Source organism: Narcine bancroftii, chromosome 2, assembly GCF_036971445.1.
Source record: "Narcine bancroftii isolate sNarBan1 chromosome 2, sNarBan1.hap1, whole genome shotgun sequence".
Classification (NCBI taxonomy): domain Eukaryota; kingdom Metazoa; phylum Chordata; class Chondrichthyes; order Torpediniformes; family Narcinidae; genus Narcine; species Narcine bancroftii.
Window position 1 is genome coordinate 294,919,137 of NC_091470.1, and position 26,806 is coordinate 294,945,942.

The following is a 26,806-nucleotide window of genomic DNA, read 5'->3' on the forward strand; positions in this document are numbered from 1 at the left end:
GGAGCCAGGTAACAACTTACTGAGGGAATATCATGAATGATGAATAGGGATCAGGTTTCATAATTGTCCAATGACAGCCAACTCAAAAAAGAAAACAATCAGGTTTCAATGTCTAACTTTCGACAGGAAGACCAAAACAGCTTCCCTACCATTAAGGTTTTGGAAACTGCTATTGACAAAACCTTTAGGTAGAATATCATTTTCACTTATCTTGTGGTTATGGGACCGGACCAAAGCCTGGATGCTCTGTGATCAGTGGCTTCTCTCCTTCCTTGCCACCATCAGAATGATATAAACCTGGAGCATGATAGGATATTCAGCATACAAGGGCTGGTGTCACAGAAACAATAGAATGCCAACAGCATGTGCAACAGAACAGATCACCTGATTAACACCCTTGACAGTGGGCCCAATAGTTACCTCCAGCAGAAGTGCTCTCTGGTTGCATTAAGTACTAACAAATGGATAATTACAACAATTCTTTGTTTACATCAATATCCCACTGACCCCAAATTTCCTGCCTGTATATTATCATTGAGTTAATATTTCTGAAATTCTGATCATGAGAATGGTATTACCACAAGGACGAGCAGAAGGTACACCAGAACTTTCCCAGGTACTGAAGATAAATGTGATCTTGCCAACAGCACCTGCACTGGACTTGTAAATTAAATACATGAAATGCATTTTTTCATGTTGAATGATCATTTGACCAACAATCCTGAATGTTCTAAAATTAAGACATTAATTAAAATTTCTAAATATATGTGAACACTGGGATCTTAGAATTTCCCATGTGGTGCTACAGAATATATATAAAACGGGCAGTATATCAATAAAATTGATTTGAAATATTGCTAAAGTCAATTAAAAAAAAATAACCAATTCATTAATCATTGTTGAACCTTTGCAGGAGCTGGTTTAGTTGCTAAACAGTAATGCAGTCAGTTCTTCAAAATTTTCCCTGTAATAAATGTTTGAAGGGAATGATCCCCCTCATCTTCGCCCACCAGCCTCCGCATTCAACACATTATCCATTGGAATTTCCGACATTTACTACAGGATCCCACCACCAGACACATTTTTATTTCTCCTCACCTCTCGGCCTTCCACAGGGACCGCTCCCTCAGAAATTCCCTCATGCACTTATCCCTCCCCACCCAATGGACCCTCGGCACGGAGGTGCAACACTTGCGCCCACACCTCCTCCCTCACCAGGGTCCAGGGCTCGAAACAGGCCTTTCACGTGAATCAAAACTTGTACTTCACTTGTACATCCAGAGGACTTATTTACTGTATCTGGTGCATCCTTTGTGGAATTCTCTACATAGAGAGACCAGTCGCAGACTGGGAGATCACTTCACTCAGTTCCTCCGCTCCGTTCACAACCACAGCAACTTCTCAGTGGCCAATCAATTCTGAGTCAGACTCCCACACTTGCATGTCTGTCCATGGCCTTTATGTACTGCCCCACCCTGACCACCTGCAGATGGGCGGAATAACACTTTATTGTCCGTCTGAGCACCCTCCAGCCAGATGGCATTAATGTTGACTTCACTGCTTTCCATTAAACCTGATTGCCTTCTCTTCCCCCTCCCCATTTTTCCGCCTTTCCAGTTCTTTCACCCACCCAGCCATTCCTCCTCCCCCTCATTGCCACTGTCCCCTCTCTCCTTTCTCCCCCTATCATCTCCTGCCTTTGCCACCCCCCTTCTTCTCCGCTCCACTCTTTTGTTCAGACATTTGCCGGCATTTTCTCATACAATGATGAAGGGCTCAAGCCCAAAACATTGGTTATGTATCTTTGTTACGTAAAAGACACTGTTTGACCTGCTAAGCTTCTCCAGCATTTTGTGTTTTTTCATTTCAACCAGAGTTTCCACAGAATTTTGTGATTTACATATCACTTTGGCTGTACACTGAGGATTGAGATTCTGGTCACAAATTCTGAGACCCTGTACTTGCAACATGTGTTGTTGGAAGATGATTTTTCAGTATGTCTACCCAATCAAATCCCAGGTGTTTTCATGTGCTCCTGAGTGTTCAGTTGTGCTGTAACATTACTGTTGCTTTTAGTGCTGGTCAACTGACTGCTTGTCAGCCGTTAGTTAACCAGAAGGGGCTTAATCTGGAGAGGAGAGAAAGAGGGGAAGGGAGGGGCATCAATTTTTTTTAAAACTCCCCCTTCACCAAATGTTCAAAGCAAATTTGCTTTGATTTTAAGGATTCATGTGCAAATTCAAAACTTAATTAATCTTTCAAAAGATTAAAATGCTGTCTTCCTACACCTAGCTTTGGATTACAAGGTAGGATGAACAGAGATCTGTGTGTGAGTCAATAAATCATTTACAGCAATGCAGACTAACAGATTCCCCTCTCCTCTGTAACTTTGCCCTCCTCTCTCATTCAAGCAGGGGAGAGTTTTATTATTCTGAACCATTCTTGCAAACTAATTGTTAATTGTCATGCTGAATCATGCTTCTCATCTGTCTGAAATTTTAATTACCCTTTTCCTGGTCTTGTCTTTCAGGAATGGCTTTATTATCGTATATAAAGCATGGATATACCAAGGCTGGTTCACAAAATGGATGCCTCCAAAGCGCGCAGGGAAGCTGTCCTGCAGAGATTAGAGCACAGAATCCAGTGATTAGAAACCTTAAGTCACAGAAAATCAGCCACAGTGACTTGCCTGTAATGAAATATTGCCTCTGTTTTGCTTTTTGTCCAGCTCCCAATCCTCACACCACAAAGAAAGAAACAGTCCTGCAGTTGAATGTACTTGGCACATGCCAAATAAATGGCCTTAACCTTGGAAAAAAAAAGGAAAGAAACAGGTGCTGTTTATTTTACACATTTATTTTCCAGGGTCTTCAAGTTTAACATCTAACATTATGCAGCTCCACTAGTTACTGATCCCTGGGACCTGATTTGAATTTTGTGAACTTATGCAGCCTCTTAAAGCAGAATATAACAAGTGGTGGTAGCCCTGAATAGCACAGAACAGCACAGAACATAGTGATGTGAAGGCTGGCTGTTGATTTCTCTATCAATTGTGACACGTGTGACAGAAGGCAGACATTACCTGAAAAGGAGAGGTGTGGAGGGGAAAATCTGATGAGGTGCATTGGGAGCTGCTGACTGAGATTGGCTGCAATGGCAAGCAATGACTTGAAAAGTTATGCCCTCATGGTCAATAATGTTGTTTCTTTGATTTAAGATTCAACCCCTTGTAATAAAAATATAATATCCATGGGGATGAAGATTTTATTCATGTTTACTTAATCCAAAAAACAAAACCAAGTATAGTTCTCTACCAAATGGTTAGCTGATGTAATCCTGCTTTTGAAGTTTTTGTATCTGCATTCGTGTTCAAGATCCTGGCATCATCAATGGTGAAAGGTTACACTAAACATATCAATGGAGGCCTGATATTTAAGTTGCTCATGCATGCAAGGACAAAAGAAATAGAATTAGGATTAGATAATAGATAATTTGACCCCTCGTTCAATAAGATCACAGTGGATTTTTAACCCAGTCTCACTTTTTTGCCTTAATACATGTTCCTTCATTTCCTTCATCACTGAAAATCTATTGATCTTTGTCAAATCAGAACAGTGGCCTAGCCTTAACTCTCAATTCAGTCGGCAATTCCACACATTTCTTCTCATCTCTTTTCTGAATAGCTGAGCCCTGGTTTAGAGATGTTTCATTTTTGACAGTCAAGAATAACATCAATCCTGGCAAGTCCTGTAAGAATGTAATTTTTCAATGTGATCACCTCTCATTCTTCTGAATTCAAATCAGTAAAGAACCAGTCTGCTTCATCTCACCACATACAAGCACACAGTCCCAGAAATATGGTGAACTTTTGCTGCCCTCCTGCTACTGTGTTTATGGGTCCTTGGGAAGGGAGACAAGAACTGGGCCCCAATATTACAGATGCAGTCTCATCTAGCCCTATATACCTGGAGCATGTCATCACTTTTCTTGCACCAAAAAGGCAGTAAGCCAATGAATGCTTCTTGTACTTTCATGTATTTTCGCTGTTTCACATGGAAGCTCATCCAGGCCCCTCTATATTTTTCTACCAAAGTGGAGAACCTCACATTTTTCCACTTATTTAATCTGAGGATATCTCCATAAAACTCCTCGCATCCTCTCCTCACAAAAAGCCACCCATGGATATGAAGAGTTGGAGACAGAGCATCAGTGCTATAGCTCGTGATTAAATACACCCTCCAAATGCAAAAATAACATTTATTTTTATCTTTCTTTTCTGCCCACAAATCAATTGCCAATGCATGCTGATTATTACTTCCGACTTCTTGGAGAGAGTGCCACAAAAGATTATTAATTAAAATGCAAAGTATGTTTGTACTATCATGCAAAACACCGAATTTCATGACTTGTTCATGACAATAAATTCTGATTCTGAATCTGAAATCACATTAATAGATTCACCATATATTCTGCTGGTGATAACATACTGTTTTATCCCAGGCCTATCTGTTTCTCCTCTGATTAACATCATCATGGACTCAGCATTCCTGATCAAAACACTATGCTTAAACTCTTTCCCACACTTCTTCTATCTTTTGCCATTTATTATGAATTCCTCATCCTTGAATGGGTCATGGGTCACAACTCACCCAATTTAAACCCATCATGATCTTGTACATCTTCATCAAATTTCCCCTCAGACTTTTTTGCTCCAAAGAGAATAATTCCAGCTTCTCTTGTTTAACATGGTAATGGAAATTCCTCACCCCTGCATTCATAAGAGTAAATCTTTCCCCCAGCCTCTAAGATTTTAACACACCAAAATGCTGGAGGAACTCAGCTGGTATTTAAAGCATCTAAAAGAGACAAAGATTATTGTCCACATTTCAGGTCTGGGCCTTTCTTCAATGAAAATCAGAAAAGGCAGAAGGAGGATATATCAGAAAATCAAACAATGGGAGCGATATCCAGACCAACAAAAGGTGTTAACTGAATATGATAAGGGACTACGTGAGAATTTATCATGTCTGTGCGAAAGGAGACCGGGAAAAGAGAGACAGCGGGTAAGAAGAGGGTGGGGGGGGGGGTGGTTTTAATGAAAGGCAGAGGTCCACAATAATGCCATCCAGTTGGGGGGGGGGGGGTGCCCAGTCGGAAGATGAGATGTTGTCCCTTTAATTTATGGGCAGTCTCAGTCTGGAAGTACATGAGACCATGGGCAGACATGTCAGCAAGGTAATGGGATGGAGAATTGAAATGGGTGGCCACTGGAAGATCTCCACGCTATTGAACCAGACAGAGCTGAAGTGCTCAAAAAAGTCCAGTCTCTCCGATGTAGAGGAGATCACAGTGGGAGCACCGAATGCAGAAGATGATACCTTCAGATTCACAAGTGAAATGTTGCTTTACTTGCAAGAACAGTTTGGGGCCCCGAATGGTGCAGAGGGAGGAGGTCTGGGCGCAAATGGAGCATCTCCTGTGATTACAGGGGTAGGTTCCAAGGAGATTATTGGTGTGTTGGGAGGAGTGGACAAAGGAGGCCCTGCGAAAGGCGGAGAGAGGAGCGGGTATATGTGTCTTGTGGTGGGATCTTGTAGTAGGTGACAGAAATGGTGAAAGAGGATGTGTTGGATGCAAAGGCTGGTGAGGTGGTAGATGAGGACAAGGGAAATCCTGACCTTGTTGAGTGTGGAGGCAGAGGGGGCCAGGGCAGGTGTCGGGATGGAAGTTGATTTCAAAGTGAATGAAGTCAACCAGCTCATCATGGGTGCACAAGGCAGCACAAAAGTAGTCATCAATGTATCGGAGGATGAGTTGAGAGGCCTTCCCTGTGTAGGCTTGTACCTTGGATGGCTCCATGAAGCCAACAAAAAGGCAGGCATAGCTGGGGCCCATGCAAGTACCCATGGCTATCCCTTTAACCTAGAGAAAGTGGGTAATTAAGAGAAATTATTGAGGATGAGGACAAGTTCTGCCAGCCAGAGAAGGGTTATGGTGAAAGGGGACTGGTTGGTTCTATTGTCCAGAGAAGGGCTTTGAGGTCTTCAGATGTTTAGGGATTGAATATCCATGGCAAATATGAGGCAATCAAGTTCAGAAAACTGGAAGTTGTTGAAGTAATGGAGGGTGTGTGAAGTGTCCCAGATGTAGGTGGGGAGGGATTGGCCCCGGGGGGTGGGGGGGTGGAAACAGAGTCAAGATAAGCAGAGACCAATTCAGTGGAGCAGGAACTCTCAGATACAATGGACCTGTTTGGATAATTGGGTTTGTGGATCTTGGGTAGCAGATAGAAATGGGCAGTACAGGGTTGGGAAACAATAAGGTTGGAGGCCGTACCAGAGATGTGACTAGAAGTGATGAGTTCAGAGATGGTGTGTGATATGGTGGTTTGATGAGTTTTGATGGGGTCCTGTTGGAGGAGAAGGTGACTGAGAGTTGTCATAGCTTCAGCCAGATAGAGGTCCATGCACCAGACCACAACAGTGCCACCCTTGTCTGCAGGTTTGATGGTGAGGTTCAGATTGGTGCAGAGAGAATGGAGAGCCAGGTGGTCCAAGGGGGTGAGATTGGAATGAGTGAGGGGAGTAGTGAAGTCAATACAGTAGCAGTTGATCCATCTCTAGCAACACTCTCCCTTTCCTGAACATCTGTCTCCATCTCAGAAGACAAACTCTCAATGAACATCTTCTATAAACTCACCAACACCCACAACTATCTCAACTACACCTCTTCCCACCCTGTCCCCTGTAAGGATTCCATCCATTCTCTTAATTCCTCCATCTCTGTTGCATCTGCACCCAGGATATGGACTTCCATGCCAGATCATCAGAAATGTCCTTCTTCAAACAATGTGGCTTTCCCTCTACCATCAACTCAGCACTCACCTGCATATTCTCCAGTACTCACACATCTTCCCTGGTGCCCTCTGCCCCCAAGCACAACAAGGACAGGATTCCCCTTGTCCTCACCTACCACCCTACCAGCCTCCAGATCCAACACATTTCTGCCACCGACTATGTGATCCCACCACCAGATACATATTCCCCTCTCCACCATCTGCAGGGACTGCTCCCTGTCTGACTCCCATGTCCACTCTTCCACCCCCACGAATCATCCCCTTGGGACCTAAGCCAGTGCCAGAAGAGATGATCCACTTGCTCCCACACCTCCTCACTCCGCACCATTCGGGGCCCCAAGCCTTTCAAGTGAAGCAACATTTCGCTTGTGAATCTGCAGGGGTCATCTACTGCATCTAGTTTTCCTGTTGTTGAGCTTTGTTGAGCACCTTGGCTCTATCTGCTGCAATAGTGTGGATCTCCCAATGGCCACCCATTTCAATTCCCCATCCCATTCCCTTGCTGACATGTCTGTCCGTGGTCTCATACAGTGCAAGAGTGACACCCACCATAAATTTGAGAAACAAGACCTCATCTTCCAACTGGGCACCCTCCAACCAGATGATGGCATTAATATCGACTTCTCTGGTTTCTTTAAACCCCCACCCCAGCCCCTTCTTCTCTTGTCATCTCTTCATTCTCTGTCTCCTTTTGCACAGATATGATAAGTCCTCACCTAGACCCTTGTCATATCTAATTAACATCATTTAATGGCCTGGATTCCTTCCCCCATTTGAATTCTGAAACTTCCTGAAATATCCTGCTTGTGTCTTTTCTGATTTTTCCTTGAAGAGGGGCTCAGGCCCGAAACATCGCCAATATATCTTTGTCTCCTTTAGATGCTGAAAAAAACTGGCTGAGTTTCTCCAGCATTTTGGTATGTTTACTACAATCACAGTATCTGCAGCCTATCATGTTTCACATCAATCCTATATGTAGTACCCAGAAATGAACACAATAGTCCAGTTGTGCAGCATAACCACCTGCTTATGCCCTCGGCACCTCTTGAACACTAAATCCAGGCTGACTTGTTGGAACATTATAGAGGATTAAACCATTTTTGCCCCTCAGATCCTTATGGAAGATCAAAGAAAAGTAAGACATAATTTTCCCAGTCAACATTTATCTCTCAAACAGTACCATTAAATAAATGTTACTATCATTAACCTCTTTATTGCTGTTTCATTAATTTTTCTGAGCATAATTTGGCTGCCACATCATCCTACCTTTCAATAGTAACTGTGCATAGGAAGTACTTTATTACCTTTTTAGCATTTTGAGACATTGAGGTTGAAACAAAAGCGAATCTAGCATATTATCAATGAACTCATTTCACAATGATCCCTGCTCCTTTATTAATGGTACTCTGAAACTGAAACAAATTTGCACTGTTTTGGAAAGCAAACTATCCCGAATGCCTTAGTAATGTGATTAAATTTGACATAAAGTCATGAAATAAGTACCATAGGGCATTCTTGGGTTTCCCTGAAGGAAAAAAGAAAATGTTGGGAAGACCGAGCTCCTGTGAAGAAAGGATTATGGTAAGGTTTTAGTGGCTTTTTATCAAGTAGAAAAGAGTGACATGGGAGTACAGTTACATAATTCCAGGTAGACAGGGTGGTAAAGGTGCTCTTGGGCACACTTGACATCACCATTCAGGGCATTGGGTTGGGACATCACGTTACAACTGTACAAGGTATCGGTAAGATCACATTGTACTCTGTGCAGTTCTGGTCACCCAGCCAAAAGGAAATTGGCATTAAGATTCATTTAATACTTTTATTTATTCATTCAACAAAGTTATTACATACAGTAAAAAAAATGCATATTATGAATGATTAAAAAAATTTTTTATTGAAAAAAAGAAAAACAAAGAAGAACCCTCCCCTCCCCCTCTCAGCCTGCTCTCTTTAGGAGAGCCAAAGAAAGAAAAAAAACTGAAATATATTTACTAAAATCTAATCAAGGTAAATCTAAATATTCTAAATATAAAAACAACTTATTGAGAAAAAAAGAATAATTATCATGTAAAACGTGTGATTTTTTCTATTACCAAACAAGTTTTCTTCTCATTATGCCATCTATTAATATCAATCACATTAGCATTTTTCCATGTACTTGCTATACATTTTTTTGCAACAGATAAAGCTAAATATACAAAAGCACTCTGAAATTTGTCTAATCCCAAATCTTTCAAAGGATTCAACTCACCCAACAAAAATATTGTCAGGTCCAGAGGTATTTTGATCTTATGCAAATGTTCCAAAAACAATTGAATTGCTTTCCAAAAAGATTGTATATGTACACATAATCAAACAGCATGAAAAAAAGTTCCAACTGAATTACCACATCTAAAACAAGAATCTGATTCACTAAAACCATTTTGTTTTTTTTTAAACTTTTCAGGTGTTAAATACAGATGATGTAAAAAAATTGTAATTAACCATTGCATAACGAACATTTATCGATCTAGTAACACTATCATGACAAATATCTAACCAATCATCCTCAGAAAAAGCAAAGTTGATATCCCTTTCCCATTTAATCTTAGATCTATCCCATCTTTTTTTTCCATACTTTCCTGTAATATTTGGTACATCAATGAAATATATCCCGTTTTTGGTGCAATCGCAAGAAAAGATTCAAATTTAGTCAATTTAAGTAAAATCATATCTCTACCAAATATTTGTTTTACTAGGAATCAAAGTTGATAATAAATGAATAAAGAATTCTCATTAATACCAAAATTTTCCCTTATTTGATCAAAGGATAAAAATTTACCTTCTTTAAAACAATCCCCCAAGTTTTTTTTATACCTTTAGATTTCCAATGTAATAAACATTGATTATACATTGAAAATGGAATAAGTTGGTTATTATATAATGGTGTTAAAGTCAATAATTTACCCTTAGAACCTATCGTTCAATTTTTCTTCATCCATAACTTTATTAAATGTTTTAATATAGGCACATTATATTGTTGTAATAAATTTAAATTCCACCAAAACAAAAATTGATGTATTTCAAATTCAGAAATATTCGCCATCTCAATTTTAGCCCAACTAGGGGGCCGTTCCAAATCCATTAATGAACTAATAAATTTAAATTGAGCTGCCTCATAATAATTTTGAAAATGTGTTAAGCGTAATCCCCCTAATGTATATTTCCAGGTTAGCTTATTCAAAGCTACTCTCGGAAATTTACCCTTCCATAAAAAAATCCCTAACCGTTTTATTTAAATCTTGAAAAAATTTCTTATTAAGTAAACACTGAATTGACTGAAACAAATATTGTATACGTGGTAAGATATTCATTTTGATTGTATTTATTCTTCCAGTTAAATTTATAGGAAGATCCTTCCACTTAATCAAATCAGCTTTAATCTTTTTCATTAATGGTACATAATTTAATTTATATAAAGATTGATAATCAACATCCACATTTATACCCAAATATTTAATTCGATCAGTCCACTTCAAATTAGTAATATTCTTATAAACTGAATAATCTCCTTCACCTATTGGTAAAATTTCACTTTTTTCCCCAATTAACTTTATATCCAGACAAAGATCCATATTGTGTTAAACATTCCTTCGAGTGTAAAAGTGACTGAGCTGGGTTTATTAAATACACCAGTACATCATCAGCAAATAAATTAATTTTATACTCCTCGTCTAAAACTCTCATACCTTGTATCTGTGTATTTTGTCTTATCAACTGTGCTAAAGGTTCAATCACTAATGCAAACAAAGCTGGAGACGAAGGACAACCTTGTCGAGTTGAACGAGTTAATTTAAAAGGTTCCGAGATCTGACCATTTGTCAATACCTTGGCTATTGGTTTATTGTATAAAGATTTAATCCAACCAATAAAAGAAGGACCAAACAAATTTCTCTAAGACTTTAAATAAAAAGTTCCACTCAACTCTGTCAAAAGCCTTTTCTGCATCAAGAGATATCACCATCGGAGGGTCAGGGCACTGTCAATATTTATTAATCAAACTAATCACTCAAAGAATATTATCTGAAACATACCTATTCTTTATGAAACCTGTTTGCACCATGTATCAACTTAGATAAAAATTTAGCCAATCGATTCGCTAAAACTTTAGCTATTATTTTATAGTCTACATTCAACAAAGAAATTGGTCTATATGAAGACACCTTTAACGGATCTCTATCCTTCTTAGGAATTACAGTAATTAAGGCACTAGAGCATGATTCAGGTAAATCATAATGTTCATTAATCTGTCATAATACATCTCCAAACACTGTAGATAAATCATCATAAAATACCTTATAAAATTCAACCAAAAACCCGTCATCACCAGGAGATTTTCCATTCGGCATTTCCAACATAGCCGATTTAATTTCTAAATCAGTAAAAGAAGTCTCCAGCTACAATATGTCTTCTTCTCCTAGTACCAGTAATTTCAACATCGATAAAAAAGTCAATCGATCCGCTCTCCTGTTTTTCCTCAGAAGTATATAATTTCTTATAAAATGAATGAAACTCATCATTAATCTCATGAGGTTTGTAAGTAATAGTCGAATTTTGTCTAACTGCATTAATAACCCTTGATACCTGTTCTTTCTTTAACTGCCATGCACTTTCTCACCCCATTCATAATATCGTTGTTTAGATCTACTAATCAAGCATTCAAATTGATAAGATTGCAATGTATTGTATTTCAATTTCAATCTAGACAACTCTATCTTCTGATTTTCTGTCACATCTCTCTGAAATTCCTTTTCTAATTCATCAATCTGTTTCTCTAATTCAAGGGTCTCGGTCAGATAATTCTTTTTAACCTTAGAGGTATAGCTAATTATTTGACCTCTCAAGTAGGCATTCATAGCATCCCACAATATAAATATACTCTGGATGGAATTAACAAAAAGAGATTAATTTGTTTTTTAAAAAAATTCAATAAATTCCTCTTTTTTTTACATCGTATTGAATCTCCAACGATAAGCTACACAAACTTTTTCAGAACTCTTATAAGTAAAATATAACAAAGAATGATCTGAAATTACCTTACTTTTATATTCTGCTTGCAGTATTTTCACCTGTAAATGTGCAGATACTAAAAAAAAAATCAATTCTAGAAAAAGATTCATGTCTAAATGAATAAAAAAGAAATCCTTCTCTGTTGGGTTAAGACATTGCCAAATGTCCTCTAAATTAAAATCTTTCATCAAAGCTCGAATTTGAATTGCCATTTTAGATTTTTTAACATTTTTTGGAGATTTATCTAATAAAGGTTCCAAAACACAGTTAAAATCTCCTCCAACCAGAACATTTTCATTAGCTTGCCCCAAAAGCAGAAATACATCTGAAATAAATGCTTCATCATCCACAATTGGTGCATAAATGTTAAGTAAAGTCAAAAATTCATTAAAAATCTTACAATTCAACTTAAGAATACGTCTTGCATTCATTTCCATTGATTGTAATTCAAAATATAATTTTTTTATGTATCAAAATTGCTACTTCCTTAGCTTTAGAGTTAAATGAAGAAGAAAAAAACATGTCCAACCCAGTCCCTCTTCAATTTCATACTTTCTTTTTCATTCAAATGCATCTCCTGTAAAAAAGCAATATCAATCTTCATCTTTTTAATGTAAGCCAAAACTCGCTTTCGCTTGATCGGGTTGTTTAATCCTTGAACATTAAAGGTAGCAAATTTAAAATTCGACATATCTAATACAATTGTTAAATACCAAAAATAATCACAAAGAAAAAAAAGAGAATTTTTTTTATATAGAACCCTCAAATTAAAATATATAGGCCCTCCAAATAAAAATAATATTCGTTAATAAGGGAGAAAAAAAAACTACCAAAAGGTAGTAACTCCCTAAAAAAACTGGGTGTGGATTACCCACTAGTGACTGATGACTAACAAAGAAGTTAGTGCAATCCCCTCCTCCCCAGTCAGCTAGTCAGAAATATTAACATATTACAAAAAAAATCAGCCTTGAGATTCCAGTCCAGATGGTGAACTCATTTCAAGAGTAGATGAACTCTTTCCATTCCCATTCTTTCCACTTCTGCCATTTTGCCCATTTCCAAGTCCATCAGATTTTCTTTTAGGAGATAATGGTGGACTTCTTCTTTGACCTCTGACATCTGGTAATGAATTAGCAAATACCATTGCTTCATGCTCACTCTCAAAGAATTGAGACTGATAATTTCCATAAAACACTTTCAACACAACAGGATAACGAAAAGCAAATTTGTAACCTTTACGCCATAAAAACATCTTTAACTGGATTAAATTCACCTCGGCATCTGATGATATCTTGACTCAAATCAGGGTAGAAGAAAATTCTACTATTCTGAACCATCATTAGAGCTTGCCTTTGTCTTGCATTTTGAACTGCAAGTCAAAGAATTGTCTCTCTGTCCAATCAATTCAAACAATGAACTAACACAGCTCTTGGCAGTTGACCAGGTAGGAGTGGTCTTCTTAAAGCTCTATGTGCTCTTTCCAATCCGTCAGGAAAAGACTCTTACCCCAACATCTGGGGAATCCAATTAAAAAAAAAATTTGACAGGATCTTGACCTTCTATACCTTCTGGCAAACCCACAATTTTCACATTATTTCTTCTGCTTTGATTTTCCAAATAGTCCATTTTTTTGTTAACTCTTTTTTCTGGTCTCCTAAATCTTTAACTGATTTTTCCACCTTTACTATTATTTCTGTATTGGATTGTACCTGTTGTTTACATTCAGAAAAAGAAGCTTCAAATTTTTAAAAGTTTTCCTGATTTTCTTTAACTTCTGCCTTAACGACAGTTAGGTGTGAAATTATATTAGTATTCATTTGAACCAGCTGGTTCAATTGACCAGTAATAACATCCAAATAAGAAGCAATACCTTCAAACATCATGTAAACAGGCTGAAGTGCAGTTTGAAATGCAGGATCCGGTTCCATAAATTGTAACTCACTTTCTTCTATTTCCTTTGCAGTGGTAGAGTAAGGTAAGTCCTCTTCTTGTTGTTCTTCAAAAGGCAGCATTCTAGTCATTTTGCTGCGAGTTTGGACACCCAATGATGACACCCCCCCCCCCGAGTTCCTCAGGGGGTCGTCGCTGCTATCCCCCCCCCACAGACCATTTTTTCATAAAATTACGGCGTTCTCCGTAATTAACAGCACCACCCAAGCCCATAATCGCTGCAGACTGCGTGTCTGCCATCACAATCCTCTTCCTCCGCGCTCCCATCTCTTCCAACGGGGGTGTTCGCTGTAACAAGCCTCCAGGCTCATGCCCGACTTCTCGGGAGCGCACTCCTTCCTCTGCAGAACAGGTCAAACCAGCGCCATCTTGAGACTAGTGAGTAGCTGTTCCCTTAGCTTTTGTCCCCACCAGTGATCGTTGAAGCTTGGGGATCGCTGAAAACGGATCTAAGGCTGTTCCAGGTTGTTTAGGCCCCAATTCTTCTGCACTTTGAAACTGTATTTTCTTTTGTAACTGAGACTTAGGTTTTTTATACATTAGTAGCCATAATGGCTCACCAAAATATCAAACTGAAAATTAAAGTTTTAAAATTAAAAATAAAGGGTTAAAAAACGGGCACTTAAAAGTCTGACCAGAGAGGGCAGGGATTACACGTCTGGTCTCTACGACATCTTGCCATGCCCCCGGCATTAAGATTCATGAGGGTGTGGCTGAGAATGAGGGCTTGAGTTTTAAGGAGAAGGCTGAATAGCTGGAGCATGTTTCCTTGGAGTATAGGAGGCTGAGGGGTGACCTTTATCAGGATATGTAAACTCATGAGCAGCAAATGTTAGGTAAATCATTGTAGCTTTTTCCCAGGGTAGTGGAATTTCAAACTAACGAGCTTTAAGGTGAGAGGGGGAAATTATAAAATGGTTCTGAGGAGCAAAATTTTCACACAAATGGTGCTAGGTGTGTGGAACAAAGTGCCAGAGGAAGTGGTAGAGATCAACGTAATTACAACATATATGGATTTGAACAGGATATGGGCCAAATGTAGGCAAAAGGGCCTAGCTTGGGTAGACAACTTGGCCAGTGTGGACAAATTGGGCAGGTGGGTCTGTTTCCATGATGTAAAACTCTATTACAATGAAGTGGTTAAGATGTTTTAAGCTAATAGAGAGGAAGAGGAGTGAACAGAAAAGGAAGTTTGCAAAAAAGCAAAAGGAAGGAACGATTAAATGACAAAGAAGTGATGATAGGACTCAATAATTAGTGGACAGTAAAGGAACAAATAGTGAAGATTTGACTTGCGGAAGCATTGACTGGTCAAATAGAATCATTAAAATATCACAGAAAATGCTGTATATGTTGGAAATCTGAGATGAAAGCAACAAAAGTTGGAAGAACATTGATGTGAAGATGATGTTTGGATGAGGAATTCAGGTTATGATATTTTATGAATCAGATAGTGGGAGCAATGTATGACATTGTACCTCTGGAAAACTGATGCTGAAGCCAGACATTGAGTTCAGAAGAAAGTAATATAGGAAACTGTTCCTCAATCTATTGTTGAGCTTCAGTGGAATGACATAGAAGGTCTAGGACAGAGCAATCAGGGGGAAGTGAGTGGGAAAATGAAGTGGGCAGAGAATCAAATGCTCAGGGTCACTGATGCAGATCGAACAGGAGCATTTCATTAGTAACACATACTACAATTAATCCCACAAAAATTGAGGACACCACATTTTGAGCAGTGAATTGATGCAAATACATTCGTGTAAGGTTGCTTTGAAGCTCTGTAAGGTAGAATAGGGAGATTTCACTGATGGATCCCCAGAAAGGTATAGCAGAAGGTGGGATGGGTATTTGTAAAAGGCTTTTGTATCATAGAAGTATATGACATGTGCATTAATGTAATCTGGTGTTCCCTTGCAATGGTTCATAAAACTTCTTAAACTTGATTAGAAACTGGATAGATTTATCTTCGATTCAAAGTTTACACATCCTTGGTATAAAACCCTCACATTAAATAACCTTGCTTCGAGAAAATGCATAGTAATGTAAAATGAAATGGAGGTTAATCCTATTTTATTCAATTGATCAAGGGCAGAGTAAATAGATTCTAGTAAATAAGTCTCATGCAAAAAAAAACTGCCTTATGATTAAGTAGGTAGATAAATTTCATGCTTAGAATGATCTTGTAAATATTATTGTTCCAAAGATCAGCTGCATTAGAATGTATATTGTTTCTTTTTGCAATTGTAATGTAAGCAGCTGGAACCAAAATATACCCAGATATCACTGAGTTAGCCATGTAGAACGGTGTAGCTGTGGGAGGTTCGTGCCTAATAATTATCTATTTTGTGTTGTAAAATTATTGAGCACAAATTGGATGACTCTGCTTCAAAAAATAGGTCAGAAAAAACCAAACCAAAAATAAAATGAGCTTCTCCACTCATATTCTTGTCATCTCCTTATGATGTACTTGATTGCTCTTTGGAATTGCCCCTGAGATACTAAAGATGTTGTCGAAGGAATAGAGCCAAGATTTACCAGACAGGTTCCAAATTTTGGAAATTTCCATAAAAGGAGAAGTTCAGACACTGATACTGTATTCGCTAGAATTGAGCAGATCTCATTAAAATATACAAATTCTTAAATGGGCTTGGCACAGGTTGAGAAAATAGTGTAGGCCATTTAAGACAGAGATGAGGAGAAGTTCCTTCACTCAGAGGCAACTCATCTCTGAAATTCTCTCCCCCAGTGAAGTGTGGAAGCTCTGTCATTAATTCAGAATGAAGTCCTTGGATTTGGAGGCATTAAGGGATTCGAGGCATATGGTGCTGGTGGTGGAAAAGGTAAAACTTCATCCAAGATCATGATAAATGATGGAACAGGCTCATAGGATTAATAGCCAACTCCTGCTCCTATTTCATATTTTTTATTTTATTTTATTTTATTTAGATACAGCTCGGTAACAGGACCATCCTGCCCATGAGCCTGCAAATCCCTTATGTCTTTGGAATGTGGATAAGATCTGGAGCAGCCAAAGGAAACCCATGAGGTCATGGGAGAACATACAAACACCTTACTGACAGCGATGAATTCAAATCCACGTCGCTGGCACTGTAATAAGTGCTGTGCTAACCATCTTGCCCTTGAGAAATAATAGGTCAAATCATTCTGAAGCATACTTTGTTATTCTGGGCAGAAAAATGAAAGTGAGTATAAATTAATATTCAATTGATACTTAAATGTAACTAACAATAAACATAGTGAAGAGAAGAATGTAGAATCACAATTTGTCAATAGCATACATGAGTCTTTTACATACTGTGCATTATCTGTTAGACAACCTGCTTGTATATTACCCATGCACTTCTGGTAAGCTCTGTTGCTTTCTGCACCCAGCAAACTGGCTTCGTCTTTCCCTACTTCATTTTTATTTCATCCAAGAACTTTTTCAGCGATTATATACCTGTGCATGATTGCTTTTTTTGACTGTGGAATATTGTATGTTTTCCGCTCCTCTTACTTTATTATCCTGGCTTTCCCTGTTTACACCAGCCAACTCCTTAAAAATGTTGCAGAAACTTTACATATCTCACGTGCAGAAGGGATATGTGGGTAGCCAGGACTGACAATTTTCATTGCAAACATCTTTAAAATTCTACTTATGTCAGAAGTAATAGAAACATTAAAAATGTAGTTGCTATGAGCTCTCATTAGTGTTTTATTTAATAACTAGATTACCAGACATGTTTTCACAGTTGATTATACAAATTAACACATTCACATAGATGATGAATGTGTTTCTAACACCTTTAATAGTTTCATTATAACTGTAATGTTCTAATGAGTGTTCGTGCATTGATAAAAATTCAATTGAATACTGATGATTTCAGAAAATATTTCTGACATTTTAGGATTTTCTGCACAAGAGTTATTTAATTAGTCAGATTCTGTTGAATTAAAACTGGGGCTTTTCTCCATATCACTTCATACTACTACAGGATGCGAGAAAGCCCATCCAACCTCATCCTTCTAAAACAAGGGTCCAAAGTTTGTTAAAATGTCACCACAAGATCCCTGTTCACTTTTGACTTGTGGATGGAGACCTGGATAGGTGAGCTGCTTGTAGACACAAACTGCCATAAATAGAGCTAATTTCTAAAATGAGATGAGGAATTTTTAAAAGAAAAGAAGGAAATACTCCTTTGTTCTGTTTAGGTGTCAACTGCATGGATCTAGGGCATTACAGTGAAACTCAGTAGGTCACGCACCATTCATAGGAAGAAAAAGGGAGTCGGCATTTTGGGCCTATGCCCTTCTTCAGGAGTGTGGAAAATTGGGAAGATGCTCAAATAAAATTGTTGTTTGGGCAATGGGAAGGGGGAGGAGCACGGACTAATTGTTAAGAGGTGGATGCAGCTGAGAGGGTAGAAGAGAAAGAAGCTGAAGGGTGAGAGGGCTGAGGGCTCCAAAGGATAACTTTCTAACAGAAGATAGGGAAGGGGTATGGAGCTGGAGGTAGGTAGCTCGAGGGATGAGGGAAAAGATTGGAGAAGGTAGTTAACAGAAATTGCAGATGTCGATATTGATGCCGTCTGGTGAAAATTCTGAAAGGCATAGATAAGATCGAGGTAAGTAAGTTTTTTCCATTGGTAGAGGAGACCAGAACTAGGACCCTTAGCCTCAAGATTTAGGATAGTATATTTAGGTCAGGGATGAGGAAGAACTGCTACTCCCAGAGGATGGTGAATCTGTGGAAGTCGCTTCCCTTTAAAGCAGTAAATATATTTAAGATGGTTGGATGGATTTCTGCATAGTAAAAGGGAATTAAAGGATATATGGAAAAGGCCAATAGGTGGAGATGAGCCAATCATCAAATCAGCCACAGTCTCGTTGAATGGCGGAGGTGCAGATGGCCTACTCCTGCTCTTATTTCTTCTGTTCTTATGACTGTTGATGTGAGTTTAGGTGTGATCTTTGCTCCTCTTCCAGTAGTCTATAGCCATCTGCTTGGCCTTGCTGGCATTGAGGGAGAGGTTGGTCTGCCATCAAGCCTCTGAACCCTTGTCTCCATTTCTATACTCTCACACTTCATTGTTAGCAATCCTGCCCAAGATGGTGGTGTCATTGTGAGCTGGAGTGGTGTTGGTCATGGATGTACAGAGAATATAGTAGAGGTCTGAGCATGTGGCTTTGTTGTGCCCTAGTAATGAGGATAACCCATCCTCACCAATTGTAGCCTGCATGATAGGAGGTCATAGATCATTCTACTATTTCTCTGATCCCACTATGAAGCATCTCTTACTCTCTCACCATTTCCTTTGCAATATTTTTGATCCTCACCAGTCTGAATATTGTACTCACGAATACAAGAAAAGCCTTGATGCTGATAAAGGACCTCCTGCTTCCCTCCTGCTAACCTCTCCGTTGTTTAATTCTGCTAGGAGCACACAGTGGACAATGGCTCAGTTTTTTTTCTTCTAATACCTTCACAGGAAATATGTAACCATATTATACGATCGAAATTTGACTAATTGCAGTGCCTCCCACTCTAATAATATTCTTCTAGGTTTCAGAAGTGTAGAATTATTTACCACTGTGTGCACCTCCATCTTGCTAAACAATTCAAGTTTTAAAATTCAAGCTTGGTTTCTTCCAGTTTTTTTCTTTTTGATTGGCCTCACCCCCTTTCACTTTGTGATGTTATTTTTTAACTACTTTGACTCATTTTGCCGATTACTATCTACATTTTGATTATTCGTGGCCCTGTTGTATCTCACTAGGGTCAAACAGCTTTTCTCAGCTGAAGGCCTGTTTGAAAGAGCATACCCTTGAGAGAAAAGATCTACTGCCTAGGAGTAACTTGGCTTCCAGTTTCTTTCCCTGGTAAGTAGGAAGTGACTAACATCTGCACAGTGCCCTTTGCTGATGTGAAAGTCACCTTTTCAAGAAACTGCAGCCTATTATTGCGTCTTATTTAGGTTATGAACCGAATGCTCCATTTTCTTAAGTTCTGGAAGTAACAGTTCGTAAAACAATGAAACTTTTCATTACAAACTAGAATGAAAATAAACACACAGTTACTGACCTGCAGTCCTTCTATGGCTAGTCTTAGTATGGTGGGAGTCAGTTTGGAGGCTTGTTTGAATGTGAAATTACTCCAGTCTATAATTAACACAAACCCATTTATCTGTAACTCCGGATCTTCAATAAGGATTTCCAGGCTCAGAAGAATAGCACGGAGTATATCCACAAAGGTATTCCTGAAAAAAAACGCCATACAAGAACAAAGGGATCAGGACTCTTCTCCATAGTTGGTGAAGCATGATAAAATCTGAATCTTGAAACAATATTGAAACAGTGGATTTAATTGTCAAAACAATCTGTTAAGCCAGGCTCTAGTCAATTATGGACCAAAGGGCCTGTTTCTGTGCTATAGTTCTATAGTTCCACAGTTCTGTTTTTCTGTTGTCCCATCAATCAGCACCTGGACCATAGCCTTCCATATCCTTCCCATCCACATACCTATCCAATCTTCTGCAATGTGGAAACTGAACCCATATCCACCACTTCTGCTGGGAGCTCGTTCCACACTCTCACCACCGTCTTGAGTGAAGGAGTTCACCCTAATGTTTCACTTAAGCATTTCATGTTTCACACTCAAACCATTTCCTCACCTAACCTCAGTGGGGGGAGAAAAGTTTGCATTTAGCCTGTCTATACTCCTCATAACTTTGTATACCTCAGTCATATTTCCTTTCATTCTCTGATGCTCCAGAAAATAAATTTCAACCTTTCCCAATAACTCAGCTCCTCAAGTCCCAGCAATATCCTTGTAAATTTCCTCTGCACTTATTTCAATTTTATTGATATCTTTCCTGTAGATATGTGATCAAAACTGTACCCAATGATCTAAATTTGCCTCAACAATGTCTTATCCAGCTTCAACGTATCATCTCAACTCCTGGACTCAATTCTTTGATATATGAAGGCCAATGTGCCAAAAGCTTTTTTTACGACCCTATCTAATTGTGATTCCTTTTTCAAGGAATTATGCATCTGTAGACCAAGATCCCTCTGTTCTCCCACACTCCACACTACAACTTATCGTATAAGTACTGCTCTGGTTTGACCTCCCAAAGTGATATGCTTCACACCAGTCTGCATTTAATTCCATGTGCAAACTTACAGCCCATATTTTTCATCTGGTCCACATGCCGCTGCAAATTTTGAGAGTCTTCCCTGGTGTCTACTACACCCACAATCTTAATGTCATCTGCAAACTCACTAATTTACCACATGATAGGATCACAAGTAAGCCATTAAGCCCATCAAGTTGCTCCTCCATTCCATCATGAGCAGATCCATTCTCCCACTCACCCCCACTCCCATAATCTTTGATACCATGACTGTTCAGATACCTATCAATCTTTGTCTTAAATACACGCAACGTCGTGGCCTCCACAGCCATTCATGGTAGCAAATTCCAGAGGTTCACCACTCTCTGGCTAAACAATTCCCAACACACCTCTGTTTTGAGCCCTCTTGTCCAAGATTCCTCTATCATGGGAAACAACTTTGCCACATCTACTCTGTCCCGGCCTTTCAACATTAATATGCTTCAATGAGTTTCCCCCTCATTCCTCTGAGGTCCAAGGTGTACAGTCCAAAAGCTCAAACATTCCTCATAGACTAATCCCTTCATTCCAGGAATCATTCTTGAGAATCTTCTCTGAACCCTCTCCAAAACCACCACATCCTTTCTTAAATAAGGAGCCCAAAACTGTATCTCATATTTTAAGTGAAGTCTCACTAGGGTCAACATCACATCCCTGCTCTTGTATCCTATTCCTCCAAAATATAAATGCCATATTGCATTTGCCTTTTTCATCTTAACTTGGAGGTCAACATTTAGGGTATCCTGCACAAGGACTCCCAAGTCCTTTTGCACCGATGAATTTTAAATTTTCTCCCCATCCAAATCATTGTACGGCCATTTATTCCTTATCTACTGTGCATAACTATAGACTTTCCAACATTGTACAGGTACTCCCCGACTTATGACCATAAATGGGTCCGAAGGATTGGTTGTATCTCAAAATGGATGCAAGTCAAAATTTTGCCCACCTGCATAGAGTACTGAAGTCTTGAAGCCAACTTTTTAATCAAATGTTGTACTTGACAAACTACAACAAGGATAAAGGACATGTAAAAGCCAAAAAGTGCGTACTTTCTTTGTTAGTCGGCGATCTGAATTCCGTAAGATGGGCGCAGCACCCATCTTGATTCCTGTGCACATACACGAGTCGATATTGAATTCGCACCCTTAACTGTCGTGCATGTGCCAACTGAACACCAATGCGTGAACCCACTACACATGCGCCAACCGAAGACTTGCGCGTGCGCACAGGAATCAAGAAGGCCGCACGGGACACTAACAAAATAAATGCACACATTTTGGCTCTTACATGCCTTGTTGTCCCTGTTATAGTTTGTCAAATACTATAAAAGCTGCGTAAATGTTATATTTTTTCTTACATATATATATTTTTTTAATTGGTCAAATATACGGATGGACGTAAGTCACATAGGCCACATGTCAGGGAGTACCTGTATTTCATTTGCCCTTTGTCCATTTTCCTTATCTACCTATTGCCCTTTTTAGTACTGGGATGATGCTTGCTGCCTTAAAGCCAGTAGGGACAGTGGACTGCTTCAATAACATGTTGAAGATGTCTATAAGGGCCTCCATCAATTGGTCTGCACAATCCTTCAGTACCCAACCGGGTATGTTGTCTGGTCTCACTGCCTTGTGCAGGTTCACCCTAGATTAGATTCTCTTTGCCTCGGCCGTGGCCGGTTCTTCAGCGGGAGAAAGGGCTTTCTTTAGCATCAGCCTGTTCTTATCGTCAAACCATCCGTTGAAAATGATCAGTCTGTCTGAAAAGCAGGCATCGTTCTCGTTGATTCGCAAAGTTGTCCTGTAATTTGTTACTGTTTTGCTCGCACAGCTATGAATACTTTGTGTGTACCTACACTTTGTCTTCTGATGTATGGAAGAGTTCTGCCCTGGGTGATCTTAGTGCCATCTTGTCTTCTATTCTGAAGCTTGGACAAGTGTCCATAGTTTCTGGTTAGCTCTGGTTGTGAAGCATTTGATCTCTGTGAAATCCTCAATGCACTTGCTGATGTAGCCAGTCAATGAGCTCATGTACTCATTGATATTTACATGGCCATTGTAGGTGGCTTCCTCCCTGAAACAGTTCCAGACGTAGTCTCAAAGCAGTCCTGCAGTGCTGCTGTGACCACTGACCCCCCCCACCCCTCCCCCAACCCCGGCCATGTCCTGATCTCCCAGAAAAATGACTTTGTCCTTTTTGCAAGCAGTCTATATACTGGGGTTAGCAAGACAGATATGCTTGGTCTGAGTATCCAAGGTGGCAGCCTTGTACGCAGTTGATATGTTGGTGTAGACCCAATCCAGGGTGTTTGCTCCTCTGGTGGCATGCTGTTGAACAAGTGGTAGAACAGTTTTCAGGATGGCATGATTGAAATCACCAGTAATTGTCAGGGTGGATCATCTGGGCTTCCCAGATGGCACCATAGAGCTCCTTTATCGCTTCACCCTCATTTCCCAAAAGTGGATTGTAAACTGCAGAAATCAGTATGGCCTTAAATTCCTTGGGCAGGTAGAAGGGTCTGCATTACACCATTAGATACTCTATCTCTGCTGAGCAGAAGAATTTACAACAGACCAGTTCTCACTGATGCAAATGCAAAGACATCCTCCAAGTCTTGCCAAAAGCAACAGCATCTCTGTTTGCCCTGAGGGAGATAAGGACAGCTATCTGGATCACCGAATCTGGAATGGCGTCCTGGAGCCACATTTCTGTAATCACCAGAGCACAGCAGCCCTGCAGTACGTTCTGGTTCATAAATCATCCCCAACAGCTCTAGCAAACCTACCCACCAGGACACTGGTTCCCCTCCCATGCAACCTAATTTTGTTCCTTTGTTTAAGAAAAGCTCCAAGAATAATTCAGGTAATAATAGGGCAGTGAGGCAGCAGTGGATAATTCTGACAGGAACATTCAAACAGTGAGGTTTCATAACTTCACATTTGAAGGCCTCCCACTGACCAAGCATAGCTTTGCCAGAAAACAAACTGTCCCAAGCCACACTTGCCAGATCTTTTCTAAACCATCAAATTTGGTCTTTCTCCAAATTAGAGAAACTCAACCCAACAACTAATCCTCTCCTTTTTCATAATTATCTTAAAACTAATGATATAATGATCATATCTAATCATCATAAGATCTAAAGTAAATCACAAAAATCTGTAGACACTGTGGTTGAAGTAAAAACACAAAATGCTGGAGAAGCTCAGCAGGTCCAACCGTGTCCTTTACGTAGCAAAGGTAAAGATACAGAACCAATGTTTCGGGCATAAGATCGAAAATGTTCCCTCATAAAGTCTTCCATCACCTACCCTGTCTCGTTCACTCATCGGAGATCCAGTATTGCAATCTCTCTAGTTGGCACCTCCATATTTTGATTTCGGAAACATTCTTGAACACACTTGACAAACTCTAACCTATCCAGTCCTTTTACAGTATGGGAGTCCCTGTCATTGTGTGGACAGTTAAAATCAACTATTATTACAATTTTGTTTCTTGCAACGGTTTGCTATCTCTCGACAAATTTGCTCCTCCAATTTCCCCGATTATTGAGTGGCCTATAATACAATCCCATTAATGTGATCATTCCTTTCTCATTCCATTCATACAGCATCAATAGATGAGCCCTCTAATCTCTTCTGTCTGACCACTTCCATGACATTTTACCTGACAAGCAAACCCACCATCCCCCTTTCATCCTCACTCTTTATCACATCTAAAACAACATTGAGCTTCCAGACCTGACACTCTTGCAATCAAGTCTCACGAATGGCCACAATGTCGTAATTCCATGTAGTGATCCATGCTCTGAGCTCATCCATCCTTCCTACAATGCTCCTTGCATTGAAATAGATGTAATTCAGAACATTATTCCCACCCTGCCTTTGAATACAGCCTTAATAACATCTTTTTCTACAACCACTCCCGCTCCCTGCCCTCCCCTCCCCCCCACCCCCTCTCCAGCATCATTAGTTCAAACCCCTTGAGCACATCTCAAGATATTGCAAACCGTCCTGCCAATGCAGCCCTGGAACAGAGGTAAATGATCCAAAAATCTGAAGCCCTTCCTCCTGCAACACTTCCTTTGCCAGGTATTAAGTTGTATTGTCTTCCTATTTCTGGCCTCACTAGCATGCAGCACAGATAGCAATCCTGAGATCGCAACACTGGAGGTGCTTTCCTTTAATTTAGCACCTAACTCCCTGAGCTCACTTTGCAGGACTTCAGCACTCTTTCTTCCCACGTCTTTGGACCAGACATGGACCACGACATCTGGCTGTTAACCTTCCCACTTGAGAATGCTGTGATCTCGACCCAAGATGTCGCTGACCTTGGCACCCAGGAGGCCACATACCATCCTAAATATTTTTTTTTCGATTTCAAATTCACAGTAATTCCAATTTACTATAAGCTTTATTTATAGATTATAGTTGGATCAATTTATAATGTAATTTAATTCAGTTAAAATGTTTGGTACTTCTAGAGTTACTTCATTCTGCTCTATGACTACTGAATCGCCTGTTATAGGAACATTTGCATTAGTAAAAAGGGAAATGATTTCAGCCTAATGTAAACCCATGTGCATTTTAGGCAAGAGGTGTGAAACAGATTAACAGTAGTAGGTAGTGTCCCTCACTATTAGGACCATATCTTGAGCAGTACAACTGTAGAGTGCAACGCAAGATCCTGAACAAATTTTTTATAGATTTGTTTTTAAATCCTTTCAGAGTTAACGTCAAGTTAAATGATATTTAATATGACAACCACTATATTGCCAATCTGGCAGATAAGACAGTGTTGGTGGTCTAGTATAAATATATATATATAAATGCCAATCTTGGACTAGTACATTTAATATAACAGTGTCCATGTTTTACACATTAGCAGCTTCTTGTAAAGGAGCCTTTTATCAAGGGTGTAGTTATGCTGTCACTATGAGTTGCGCCTGGCTGAACTCACAATGCATTTAGAATTTAATGGTGAGAGTGAAATTTATAGGTACACGTGCACAGGGCCAACTCTTGCTTTTAAAATGCTCAGCCTCTAGCCGAGCAGTATAAATCAAACTTTGCCAGGCTGGATGTGCCTTCTCAAGTACTGGCTTCAGCTATGAGAAGGAAGATTCATATTTTGAGAATGGAATAGTTAGAATTGTAACTTTCGTTCATCACCTCTGAAATGCCTCAATAGTTTGGACACAAATAAGAAATGAAGTTGAATTATCGGGGTTTGGTTGCTCGTGTGTGGGAGGATCAGCAGGCAGCTGTACTCAGCTCCTAGCACTCCACGGACTTTCACAGAACCAGTTGAGCAGGAGGTGAATACAATCACATTCAATACTTTCATATCTATTTAGAACTGACAGTGAAAGAGAAATATGTCCAAATATCTGTTGTGCAGCAATATATTTAAGTAAATCGAAATCTGTAACTTTGGAACTGGACTCTAGCCAAAAGTGGGCTGAAATTGAGCATCGTAAATAATTAGTTTCCAGTTGTTGTATGTAATAATTTTAAGCAAATTCATTCCAATGTATTTTTCTCAAGCACAATTGTGTTCTGAAACTCAGCTGCTGAACAGAGGGACTGTTTAAAATGTGCAGGAGACCTTAACATGTAAGTTATGTGATTGATGTAATAATTGGGTGTGCTCTTTTACCACAACAAGTCAGGTGCAAGTAATTTGAATTAAGATCATGTGACATGCAACTGGAATATATTAGAACTTCCAAACATTCCCATATTTCAGTGTCGATTTAAGTAAAATCAGTGTCGAT

General features: G+C 39.4%; 1 protein-coding gene across 3 annotated transcripts in view; it reads right to left on the minus strand.

The window, feature by feature from the left end:
• The window catches only part of LOC138755435 (clavesin-1-like), a 73,118-nt gene that overhangs the window by 31,179 nt on the left and 15,133 nt on the right, over positions 1-26,806 (minus strand). For 2 of the 3 annotated variants that reach the window (XM_069921409.1, XM_069921407.1), the window contains exons 3-4: positions 19,941-20,115; positions 2,507-2,617 (exon numbers count right to left, since the gene is read on the minus strand). In XM_069921409.1, the coding sequence (XP_069777510.1) occupies positions 2,507-2,617; positions 19,941-20,115 (286 nt within the window). The remainder of the gene's footprint in view (positions 1-2,506; positions 2,618-19,940; positions 20,116-26,806) is intronic. The other variant, XM_069921410.1, reaches the window with a different exon arrangement.